This window comes from Pangasianodon hypophthalmus, chromosome 29, assembly GCF_027358585.1.
Source record: "Pangasianodon hypophthalmus isolate fPanHyp1 chromosome 29, fPanHyp1.pri, whole genome shotgun sequence".
In the NCBI taxonomy this organism is placed as follows: Eukaryota; Metazoa; Chordata; class Actinopteri; order Siluriformes; family Pangasiidae; genus Pangasianodon; species Pangasianodon hypophthalmus.
In genome coordinates, this window is record NC_069738.1 from 14132980 (window position 1) to 14145631 (window position 12652).

The 12652-nt window shown below is 39.9% G+C and overlaps 1 protein-coding gene across 1 annotated transcript; it reads right to left on the minus strand.

The window, feature by feature from the left end:
* Window positions 1-6644: 6644 nt before the first annotated feature.
* On the minus strand, window positions 6645-9129 carry cks1b (CDC28 protein kinase regulatory subunit 1B). The gene is made up of 4 exons (XM_026928305.3): window positions 8979-9129; window positions 8664-8741; window positions 8441-8568; window positions 6645-7092 (listed from the first exon to the last, which is right to left on the minus strand). The coding sequence occupies exons 2-4, from the start codon at window positions 8720-8722 to the stop codon at window positions 7040-7042; spliced, it is 240 nt and encodes a 79-aa protein (XP_026784106.1). The 5' UTR covers window positions 8723-8741; window positions 8979-9129; the 3' UTR covers window positions 6645-7039.
* Between the last annotated feature and the right edge of the window lie 3523 nt (window positions 9130-12652).

The following is a 12652-nucleotide window of genomic DNA, read 5'->3' on the forward strand; positions in this document are numbered from 1 at the left end:
AGAGAAAAGGAAGTGTGTGTGTGTGTGTGTGTGTTCTCATTTTAAAATGAAGTTTAAATTGATTTCATTCATTTTTCTCATTTTTGTTCAGTGATGGTGAGAGTGAAGTGTAAAATACAGGACTAATATTTATTCATGTTTGTTGTCATGGTTACAATCCAACATGCTTTCACACAGACTCATTAATTTGTTCACATATAGGCTATATGACATAGCCATGAAAAGATACAGAGTAAAGATACAGAGCACTTTTAGGTGGTGCAGGTTATTATAAAAAATATTAAATTAAATTAAATTGAATTGAATTTTAAAGTAAATTAAAGTGGATGCGTTACACAGACGTGAAATTCCACTTCATTTCAGACCAATTAGTCATTACCTTCATAATTAACTATCTACATTTTATTATTAAATATATATATACATATAAATATCTATTTTATCTCTAATACAGTGTGCTGAGTCTGTGATGTTCTGATATTTTTATATCATTACTTTGTGTAACTAATACACAATCTAACAAATTCCAAAAGCGTTTTATTTGATAACCAGGTCGTTATTGTAATGTGTAATTACATGAATAAGATCTGTTATAATCAGTACAGTAGTTGTTCTGTGGAAGATTATTAACTCTCTGTTACACAAATACAGTCTGCTTCCCCGCTAGATGGCGCTCTAGGCAGCTGTAGAAGGACCAGCCTTTCACCTTAGTTCAATAATTCTCATAATTAATAAAGCCTTTCACTGGCCCTAACGTCTAAAATTTCCATTGTATATTTTAATTGTAATTTTAGTTCATTTTGTTGCATTATATTTGATACATTAATATTTAGGGACTATTATTTCACTCTTTCCACAGTTTCTCCAAAGACTTTTTTCCCCTACTAATTATCCCCCGCGCCTTAAGGAGCAGTTTAATTGTCACAGTTCCATTATCAAAATAATGAATGTCTGTTCTGTTTATGTTTAATTATCCTAGTGAATTTATTATAGTGAATTAATCAGTAGTATCAGTAGTATCGCTATTCCTAAAACCTATCAGAGATCGGGTTCAGCACATCCTGGACAATGCACATTTGTTAAACAACAAAAATATAGAGTAATAAAGAATATATAGTGATTATAGTAATATATAGTAAAGACTGCCTGCACATAGAAAGGAACTTGCATTCACAGTTTATTAGACTTTGATATTTACCAACCAGTTATCAGTCTTTGTCATCTCACTGAAGGAATTTTTCCATCACTTCTTTACAAAAATCCACTAGCTTTGTGAGATTTGAAGGTGGTCGTGCATGAACAGCCCTCTTCAGATCCTGCCACAGCATCTCAGTAGGATTCAGGTCAAACATGGGATCCTCATAAAAATCATCAACTTGTGTACTAGATCCCTTACCTACATGTTTCTTCAAACAGATAATACCAGAAACAATCAAACCTCTTCTAAAAAAATAATTGATTCTTCCCTTAGCACTGGCTATGTAGCTACATCTTTTAACAAGCAATTATCAAACCCCTGATTAAAAAAAACCTGAACTCCACCATTGTTAGCTGTTCAACTACAGGTGATTATGAAACCTCCCCATTATCTCAATGATCCTAGAAAAGGTTGTAGCACAGCAGCTATGCCCAATAGGGAGAACAGTCTGCCCTGGGTAGGACTACTGCCAGGGAAAAAGTCAATGGCACAATCATTTGGCTGATGGACTGGCAGAAGCTGGGTTTAGTAAAGACCTCTTGGAGGTGCCAATGCACAGAGTGAACCAGAGAAATGTCAGGGCTGCCCAGAGGGGAGGGTGAGGGAGCTCTGAAACATGGGTTGGGAGAATCCAGACAGGTACCCTGACACTGGGGTACCCCAGACTACTACCAACCATGTCAACCAGTCTATGGTGTGCTACACCCAGCAAAATCCCAGAACCAACTGCAGATCAGGAGCACTAGTAAGGAAGAGGATGACAAGGGGAAACAAGGGGTAGCTTAAGTGTTCTAGCCAGGGCAGCATCAATCAATTAAATTCTCTGCAGCTCTTGAATCTGTGAATACTCTGAGGCATTCCTCCTGCAGTGGTCCCCAAGCAACAGTGACATTGAGGAACACCCCAGAAGCTTGGGAAGGCAAGGGTGGGTCCGTCATTGGGTGGGGACCCTGGCAGGGTCACGGTCAAGGACCATTACCCCTTAGCCCTCATGACCGCAGCCTTTGAGATGCTGCAGCAGGCGCCTGTTTTCACCAAGCTGGCCACCGTGCACCATGGCTACATTGCTAACTACCCTTACAAAGAAGTCCAGTGGAACTCAGAAGTCCAGGAGGCATGCAAGGAGCTTAAGCACTGCCTGTCCATGGCCCCAGTCCTGCAGCTCCCAGATCCTGAGCCCCCTTTGTGTTACAGGTGGATGCCTCCAATATAGGCATAGGGGCAGTTCTTTCCCAACAGTCTGGCTCCGACCAGAAGCTGCACCCCTGCACCTTCTTTTTGCATCACCTCACTCCTGCAGAGCGTAATTACAATATTGGAGACTGGGAGCTCTTTGCAGTTAAATTGACCCTAGAGGAATGGAAACACTGGCAAAGAGTGCAAAACACCAATTCCTGGTCTGGATGGACCATAAGAACTTGGCCTACATTCAGCAGGTGAAGCGTCTTAACCCCTACCAGACCAGGTGGGCGCGCTTCTTTACGTTTCGATTTTGTGCTGTCATATCGACCAGGCTCAAAGAATGCCAAGTATGACACCCTCTCCCACCAGTGGGAGCCCCTATATTCCAAAGACCCACTAGAATCTTTAGTTCCTGAACTTGTGGCTCTGGTTCACTGGGGGTTGTAAACCACCATTCAGGATGCACTCCAGGGTGAGCCTGTCCCGCTTGGAGCGCTTCCGGGTAGGCTCTATGTCACCCCTTCGTCAGGGCCAAAGTGCTATGGTGGGGACATGCCTCACCATTCGCAGCTCATCTGAGGGCCACCAGTACCCTGGAATTCCTACGTAGGTGTTTCTGGTGCCCATATGGACCAGGATGTGTAGATCAGGATGTTCAGGCATATATTGCAGCCTGCCAGGTTTGCACTCACAACAAGGAGCCCAGGACAAGACCTGCAGGCCTACTCTACCCTTTGTCTATCCTTTCTCATCCGTGGTACCACCTCTCCCTAGACTTTACCACCAGGCTGCCTGCACGGTGGTATTAGTCATGGTCAACTGGTTGTCTTAGGCCTGCAAATTTGTTGCACTTCCCAAGTACCTGTTGGCCAAGGAGACAGCAAGACTACTGCTGAAGCATGTAGTCCAGGTCCACGGGTTACCCTCAAATGTGGTATCGGACCATTTGCCAGCCGGTTTTGGAGGGCCTTTTGCCAGCTGCTAGAGGTGTCGGTCAGTATGTTGTCAAGCTTCCACCTCCAGTCATATGGCCAGACAGAGAGAGTAAACCAAGATCTTGAGTGGATGCTACAATATCTGTATATAGCCTCAAATAGCCTCAAATGCCTTTTGGGACACCTCTGCAACCCAGAAACTGGCTGATGGTTGGAGCCTAAGATCTAGGCCCTCCTTCTGGCCTGGACAACAGGTGAGGCTCTCCGCCAAGGACGTGCTCCTCTGTATGCATCTGCTCCTCTCATTCTCCACCCACTCCCCCTCATAACGCACTGACAAGCTGTAGAAACATGTCCCAAACCCCTCCTGCTTATCGTTTCTTCATGTCCCTGAATAAACTCTTTAACCACACTGTTTTGACTTACAGGAATGACCACAAAAGCTGAGGCAATGTTTATGATTATGAGCCATGCAGCAAAGTATAAAATAACTGGTTGCCAATTAAATGATCTACTGCAGTTGATAAAAAAGAAGGAATGCACTGGTGAGCTCAGAAACACCAAGGAAGACAACTAAAGTGGATGACTGCAGAATTCTTTCCTTGGTGAAGAAAAACACCTTCACAACATCAAGCCAAGTCAATAACACTCTGGAGGAGGATAGGAATATCATTGTCAGGTACCACTGGTAACACTCAAGAACAGAAAGGCCAGATTAGACTTTGCTAAAAACCTCTAAAAAAAGCCTGACCAGTTCTGATGCAAGATTAACTTGTACCAGAAAGATGGGAAGAGAAGAGTATTTAGAAGGAAAGGAAGGGCTCATGTTCCAAAGCATATCACATCATCTGTCAACTGTGGAGGCAGTGTTATGGCATGTATGGCTGCCAATGTAACTGGGTCACTGGTGTTTATTGATGATGTGACTGCTGGTAGAAGTAGCAGGATGAATTCTGAAGTGTGTTGAGCTGTACTTTCTGCTCAGATTCAGTCAAATGCTGCAAAACTGATAGAAAAGTGCTTCACTGTACCCAAAATGTATAACGACCCAAAACATACTGCAAAAGCAAGGGCTTCTTAAGGCAAAGAAATTAAATGCTCTTAAATGTCCAATGACCCCAACCCAACTCAGCATGCTTTTCACTTACTGAATCATCTCAAGGGAGGAAACTCAGCATTTGGTGATGTCCATCTGTTCCAGACTTCAGGCAATTATTGACTTCAAAGGATTTGCATCCAAGTATTAAAAATAATCCTAATATTTATGATTGTTAGTTTGTCCAATATGTTTTGAGCCTGTGAAAATGGAGGGACTCTGTAAAAAATGGCTGTAATTCCTAAACAGTTACTGCAATATTTACTGCAATAACACTGGGCACTTTATTAGGTACAACACTGTACACCTACTTATTGCAATTATCTAATCAGAAGTCGTCTGACAGCAGTGCAATGCATAAAATCATGCCGATATGGGCCAGCAGCTTCGGGTAATGTTCACATTGACCATCAGAATGGGGGAAAAATGTGATCTCAGTGACTTTGACCGTGGCGTGATTGTTGCTGTCAGATGGGCTGGGTTGAGTATTCCTTATAACTGCTGGTCTTGTGGGATTTTCACAAACAACAGTCTCTAGAGTTTACTCAGAATGGTGCAATAAAGAAAAAACATCTGGTGAGCTGCAGTTCTGTGGACATCCTGTTAATGAGAAAGGTCAATGGAGAATGGCCAGACTGGTTTGAGCTGACAGAAAGTCTACAGTACCTCAGATAACCACTTTGTACAATTGTTGAAAAGCATATAATGCACAACACGTTAAACCTTGAGGCGGAGGGGCTAAAACAGCAGAAGACCACATCTATTTCCACTTCTATCAGCCGAGAACAGAAAGCTGAGGCTGCAGTGGGCACAGGCTCATCATCACTCCATTTCTGCTGAGTCACACAGATGGTAGGGTCAGAATTTGGCACCAACAGCATGAATCCATAGATACAACCTGCATCGTGTCAACAGTCCAGGACGGTGGAGGATGTGTAATGGTCTGGGGAATATTTTCTTGGCACACTTTGGGCCTATTAATACCAATCAATCATCACTTGAATGCCACAGCTTATTTGAGTATTGCTGCTGACCATGTGCACCCCTTCATAGCCACAATTTACCCATCTTCTAACGGCTAGTTAATAATGCACCATGTCACAAAGCAAAAGTCATCTCAAACTGGTCTCGTGAACTTGACAATGAGTTCAGTGATCTTCAGTGGCCTTCCCAGTCACCAGATCTGAATCCAATAGAACACCTTTGGAATTGGGTAGAACAGAAGATTTCCAGCAGAAAAATCTGCAGGAATTGAATGATGCAATCATGTCAACATGGACCAGAATCTCAAAGGAATGTTTCCAACATCTTGTGGAATCCATGCCATGAAGTATTGAGGCTGTTTGGAGAGCAAAGGGAGGTCTTACCCAGTATTATTACAGTGTCCCTAGTAAAGTGATCAGTGAGTGTATAATAATGAATGAAAGGGTTTATTGTCATTGTATATCTCTGTATACAATGAAATTAGGAGCACTGCTTCTGACTGGTGTTATAAAAACAAACATATAACATTAGTCAATAAACAGACTATAAAGTGAGTATACCGTATAGTATAAAAGTATGTATGTATGTACGGCAAGTATACAGTATAAAGTATATACAGCATATAATATAATATATTATATTATATTATATTATATTATATTATATTATATTATAATATAATATAATATAATATAAATTATATCTGTGTATTTTAGCCAGTTTTTCTTTCTCCAATGATGCTGGACCCATGGGACACCCAGTCACTTAAAAATCAACTTAATCAACGTAGTAATTGTATATAGTATATAGCATTTGCCCAAAAAACATCAGTGTAACAGCTTTCCTGACTGTTAAAACATGAACTAACATTTACTCAAGTTGAACTTTTTGAGAAAACATTTTCATTGCTTCATAAAGGTGATGAAATTTTAGATCACTTTCTAACCATGTTTTGAATTGATATTGACCTCAGCAGGCTTTGTTGGGTTTATTCATTCCACATTACCAAAAATAATACAAGATTTAAAGTTATATACATTATAATCTTATTACTTTTGCAAATCCCATGTGACTACGGTGGAAGAGACAGTATTTCAAAGTGCAGTGTAGCAAAAATGCATAAGATCCTTTGAAGAGTGGCCCAAATCTACCAGTGCACATGAGTGCACTTCATGTAATTACAACCAAGCAAGATATTCTTCAGAAAGTTTTTATTTTTAAAGTAGATTTAAAAAAAAAAAAAAAAAAAAAAAAAAAAAGATCATAAATAATAAGTGGAAGATGACCAACATTCACAGTACTATAAACAACATGCAAAGTGTTCTGTAATGACACAAAGAAAAAGAAGGTTCAATCGCTGTTTAAATGCAAAGCATACTTTATGACTGCTTTTCCTCAGGCTGCATTTTCTAAACACACATTCTCTCACCTAAATTATGCAGTGAAAAGGAGAACAGTCTGAATTTTCTTTTTATGCAAAGAGGTGTGGAACAATAAGAACATTTTTGGAAAACCTTTATAAGCAGAACATATTCCACTTATAATCAAAAGGAACTGACACCAAATTTCATCGGCACTTTGTTTTCCATCTTTCTCTGTCATCCTTCTGCAGTGTGTATCGAGTCCTTCTCCGCCTGCTTTCCATCACTGGGGTTTGGTCGCGGGCAGAGGACGGCGGAACAGCAGGATGTGAGGTTCTGGCAGGAGGAAAACATGGACAAGAATAAACAGAGGAAGAAGTAAAACTACAGTGACCAGGGCAAATTTAGCAAGACTCCTCAAGCTCAGACTCAATCCCATTTGCTAGCATCTTTCCAGAACAGACCTGAATGGAAAAACCAAATGGCTAAGAATAGCCAATACCAAAATGTTTTGACTCATCTGTTAAAAAAATAATAATTTTATTTCAGTGCATGCCCAGATGAGAATTTCTGAGGCGATATTTTGAGTCTTTGGTGAATTTAATGCAATTATAAGTGTTCTCTGAGCTTCACTAACATTGAGGTTCACCATTAGCTCACAATGCCACTGTGACCTGAGACTGCAGTTTTCTAAGTCACAAAATCTTGAATGAACAAAATTGGTCCAAAAATTTAAGCTCTAATCCTCTAATGCTGCATTTGACTAAAGTTCTTTACTCATAATTTCCGACCTCTGACTTTGGAAAAACCTAAGAAAACATGGGACAGTCTCCTCAACTCAGAGTTCAGCAAAGTAATGTCAAATCGACATGGCTGCTCACAGCATGAACAGTGCTTTAAATGAGTTTTACTGTATATATAGGTATAGATACTGTATATAAATCTATATGTACATATAGATTTAACAAGTAAATATCTAACACTGACTCTGCAGTGCACTTTATTGAGGAGGAAAATACACATCACTCATTGGCCACCCAAGGCTGTGATGACGTGTCGCATCGACACAGCAGGCTCGACACAGCAGGTTCGCTCAACTCACCACCAGTATGTAAAGCTTGACTGATTTGGGCAAGCTGATGGTTACATCGACCAATCAGTGATCACCACTGCTTCCAACGACCAATCACTGATCACCACTGTGTCACACCCTCACACTTCTTTGTTCTTCATCTGAAACTCATGTCTTGGTGATATTTTCAAGTAATATAAGCAAGTTATTCCATCAGTAACCATTTCCTCCATGTCTTATTTCCTGACTCCTCACTACCACAGCTTCATTTGGTATGTGCTCTTGATAGAAAGTATAGTATTCTCTAAATGCATAAAAGTTTAGTTTGTTGTGCCATGACCAAAGATGATTTCTTTCTATACAAAATTAATTATTTTCTGAGAATATATACTGAGAAATCTCTATTCTTCATATACCCTATTCATACTCCTTCTTCATATACTATTATTGATATGCAAATGACCATAATGAACCAATGAATATGCTAATTAGGATGTGACGTCGTCCAGCGACTTCCAGAGTGTGCTTCAGCTACATTTATCTCAAAAGAGCTGGCAAGAGGTTGAATTTCTGTTTCGTAGGAGAAGATACAGTTCTCACACACACACACACCTGGCTGATGGATCATGTAGTGCACCCAGCCCTGGCTCTGCTGAACGCCCAGGTTGCGCCACTCCGTCTCCGACATCAGGTGTGTTTTAGGCACACGTTTAGCTATGTCCTTGGGTAACATGACGTGCCTGAAAACCAACAAAACACAAACATAAACATAAACAAATCTCTAAAAGCACTGAGTCTTTCCAAAATAACCCGTCATGAATAATAAATAACCCACCTGTACTCAAACTTTTCGTCGTCGTATTTGTCTGAATAATAGATCTGCTTGTGTGACATGGCGTGGCAGTTAGTTCACCTAAACAACAGCAAACACTCTGTTAGTGAAATAAGCCAGACAAGCAGCCCTGAAGTCTTCTAACGTTAATCAGAGCCAGCTTTATGTCCAGGTGAAGAGCAGTGTTAGTGTGCTAATCATCAGGAGCACTGTAATCCAAGCTAACACTCATAACATACGCCCCAAAAGTGTATACCGACGATAAAAACTACCATTCAAGTTACACCAAACGTGTAAAAATAAGTCTACAATACATACCTGGTTTGTTCCCAACAAATATATTCAGTAAAACGTTAATATTTAGCTGGAGTTGTATCAAATAAACTGCGCTGTTTCTCTAACGTTCCTCTGCCTTCCTGACAAATTTCCCTCTCAGATCACATGGCCCCGCCCCCAGCGTTCAAATCATCAAGCTGCCATCTGATTGGACAATGCACGTACGTTGCGGGCAGATGCTTCCAAAGTCTATTCTCATTGGCTAAAACGCTTTCCGGAGTCTTCCGGTGCCTCGCAAACGTCCATAAAAATGGCATGAAATCATTCGCATTTTAAAAATAAATAATGATTTTAAAAATTATCTTATTTACACGAATATCTCTGTAAATTCCTGATTCCTGTTCTGTTCCAGGAAGGAGCTTTATCAAACCCCTGAAGAGTTCGGTATTTTCTGCTCCAGAAACCGAGAGTCTGGGACAGTTGCTATGGCAACGCTTTAACGCTAACCCGCTCGGGTGGTTTTGTTTGTTTGCTTTTTTGCTTTTGTTGTCGCTTTATTGTACATGAACAAAAGCAAATAAAAAGTACATCAGGACATAAAAACAGGACATCCATGTTAAAGCAAATAAAAAAGCAAAAAAAAAAAAAACATGAAGGTTACTTAGTCTCACTTACTAAAATGAATTTTAGTTCTGCTGTTGTTGTTGTTGTTGTTGTTGTTGTTTTATTTCGAAGACGTGTTAGAGATCCATTATAAAAATTAAATTGAATCAAATTCGTATTTTCCATGTTTGGCTTTTTTATGAAAGTAGTATCTCCCATGATGTATTAATAAACTCAGAATAAAAGTTATAGGTGTGACTTTACAATCAAAACCAATCATAAAGCCTCTAAGATTTATATTTCAATTCAATTTTATTTGTATAGCGCGTTTAATAATGGACATTGTCACAAAGCAGCTGGACAGAAATAAATAGATTCAAATTAAATTAAACCAAAATAAATTTTGAAGTGACGGTGGTGAGGAAAAACTCCCTGAGACTTCATGAGGAAGAAACCGTGAGAGGAACCAGACTCAGAAGGGAACACATCCTCATCTGAGTGACACCAGATAGTGCAATTATAAATACATCCCTTCTGTTACTGTGTACTACATGGACAAATGCAAGTGTGCAACCAGTAAATTCATCACAGTTTTTACAACACATCTGGTTTGTTGAACTTATCCACTGTTCACTGATGGAGACCTGAGTGAAAAACTGCTCACGGCAGCTGAAGCCCCAAAGCCACCACAGCAATCACAGTCCCAAGCCATCACAGTACAACTGCCCATGAACCGCAGTCCAAAGCCATCTCCACAGCCCCCAAGTGGCACCATCCCCAGCAATCCCACTGATCTTCAGGCCGTCCATGTGGGGCCAAACCCCAGCAGCAGCGAGCGATCTCCACCGATGAGAACTCCAACCAGAAGCAGGGCAACCCCGGGGAGCAGAAGGGGTCAGGATCACTGATATCTCAAGAGTAGCATATTTATGTTGTATCCAGTTTTCACTGAGGAAATAAATACACATATACTTACTTCCAAAATCTGATTGAATAACAATACTCATGAAATAAATATGGTTCACATTTTCTGTCTCTTTTGAACAAAATGAGCAGGTCTGTTCATCATCCAAGAATGACTATAATCACAGGAATCAGTATTATGCAAAATTTTAAGATGTAATTCTCAGATTTTATTAGCGATGCGAAGTCTGTGTTGAAGAGACCATGCTTTGCTCCATGGAACTACCATGAAATGAGAGTTACAACACGATTTCACTCAGAGTATCATTTTCCTTTTGTTTTAAAACACTTCCCTAATATGTGTGTTAGTGCATTCTTACGTCTGATTTCCAGACCGTTATAAAATACAGGTTCAGTGGCAGGTTTATTTAAACTAAACCACTCCATGGGTTGATGTATTTCCTGTTGAAGAAGGAAGTTATGGAGGGAGAGCAGCAGCTCCTGCTGAATTTAAACAGACTCTGCAGTCTTCTTTAAGGCCTGTGTGCACTTTCAAAGCAGCAGCCATTCACATTATACTTCCACAATAAAGATATCCCTTTATCCCATATTTCCTGCCCTCTGTAGCCAATGTGTCCCTTTGTTCAGACGGATTTATTTCATCTGGAGTCTGGCTAATAACTACTGAAAAACCTTTTTAATTTGCAGGAGTCCAATAATAAGATTATTGAGACACCAGACAACGTTCCCATCTGGACTGATCGTGAGAGTTTCCATTCTGAAGATCTTGAAATCAGCTTGTTACCTGCTTCACAGCCCGTTGATATGAACTCTCTTCCGGAGCGGCTCAAACAGACCCAAGCTTGCTTGTGAACGTTTTCTATACATTTGTGCATAGTATATACCTAATTCATCTTTCTCTTCATCAGAGACTTGTGGAGAAGAGTGTTGTCACCCAGACAGCCAGACGTCTGTAAATCTGATTATGAGGCAGGAAATGATTATTAGTACAGAGTACAATATTCTGCTCTCTGCTTTAGGAAAATATTTATAATCGAATGTCATAGGCAATGTTTAGTTGAACTTAATTTAGATGTCAATGTCAATGGTTTATCACACAAGTATCACATGTACGAACCACTTTTGTGGCTCCAAATCTATACAAAGACTATATTAAATAATGTCTTGTGGTCTTCTGATGTCTGTGCTTATCACAAACTAATCCATGAAATTCTTCACTACTTTATGCAGGATGAATCAGATTTCCAAGAACCAGAATGAGGTCTGATCTGTGCTGATGTTTGGACTCTTCCACATGGCTGGTGTGGAGCTTCACTCTGAGCAGCTGATGACACTGATTTCTGAAACTAATCTGCATGTACAAATGTCATTTCTAAAATTTCAGAAACAATAAGCCTTCTTTACTGGTTAAGCTCAACACCTAATCCATGACTAATACTTGCATTAAAAATATATTCCTTATTTTCTAACCTCCATAAACCTGTTTTTCTTTAAAATTAAAATTAAATTAAACCAAAATAAATTTTGAAGTGACGGTGGTGAGGAAAAACTCCCTGAGACTTCATGAGGAAGAAACCGTGAGAGGAACCAGACTCAGAAGGGAACACATCCTCATCTGTACAGTGTTTACTGATTAAAACTGTTGATGTATTACATCAGGTTCAGGTATAGATTTTTAGTTCATTTTAATATGAATTCTTGCTTACAGACACCAAAGGCTTTTTTCTAATAGCTGGAAAGAGCAGACTCTGATAGCAAGTTCAGTATCAAGGACGTTCGTATTTGGACTGATTTCAGCTGGGAAGATGACAAATGCAGCACAGGGCCTGCTCCAATGCCCACTGACCTTCGTCATAAATGTTTCCAAAAATGTTCCCAGAAGCCTTCTGTGTGAAAAGAATAGGAAAAGTATATTGTTTTCACACTGAAGGCTTATCAAAGTTTGATCCATGAAGTTCTTCGCTGCTGTATGCAGAATATTTGTTGATGAGATGCTGGGTATCTCTGACCCACTGTAGAAAGAGCCACTGATTCCTGATTATGAGGCAAGAAACCTTTTAACTCATGCACAAATGTCATCTTCTTAAGAATCTTTGAGAACAAAAATCGATCAATAATCTACAGAGCCCATAAGGGAACATGGTGATGGAAAAAAATGAGCTGTGAGGAAAATTGCTATTGCATTCCCC

What these genes read in the sequence shown, in the direction of transcription:
- cks1b (XM_026928305.3), bottom strand. Translation starts at nt 8,722, where the DNA reads ATGTCACACAAGCAGATCTATTATTCAGACAAATACGACGACGAAAAG. An exon ending in GACGAAAAGTTTGAGTACAG is followed by an intron (nt 8,569 to 8,663) that starts GTGGGTTATTTA and finishes GTTGGTTTTCAG; the next exon opens with GCACGTCATGTTACCCAAGG. An exon ending in CTACATGATCCATCAGCCAG is followed by an intron (nt 7,093 to 8,440) that starts GTGTGTGTGTGT and finishes TCCTCCTGCCAG; the next exon opens with AACCTCACATCCTGCTGTTC.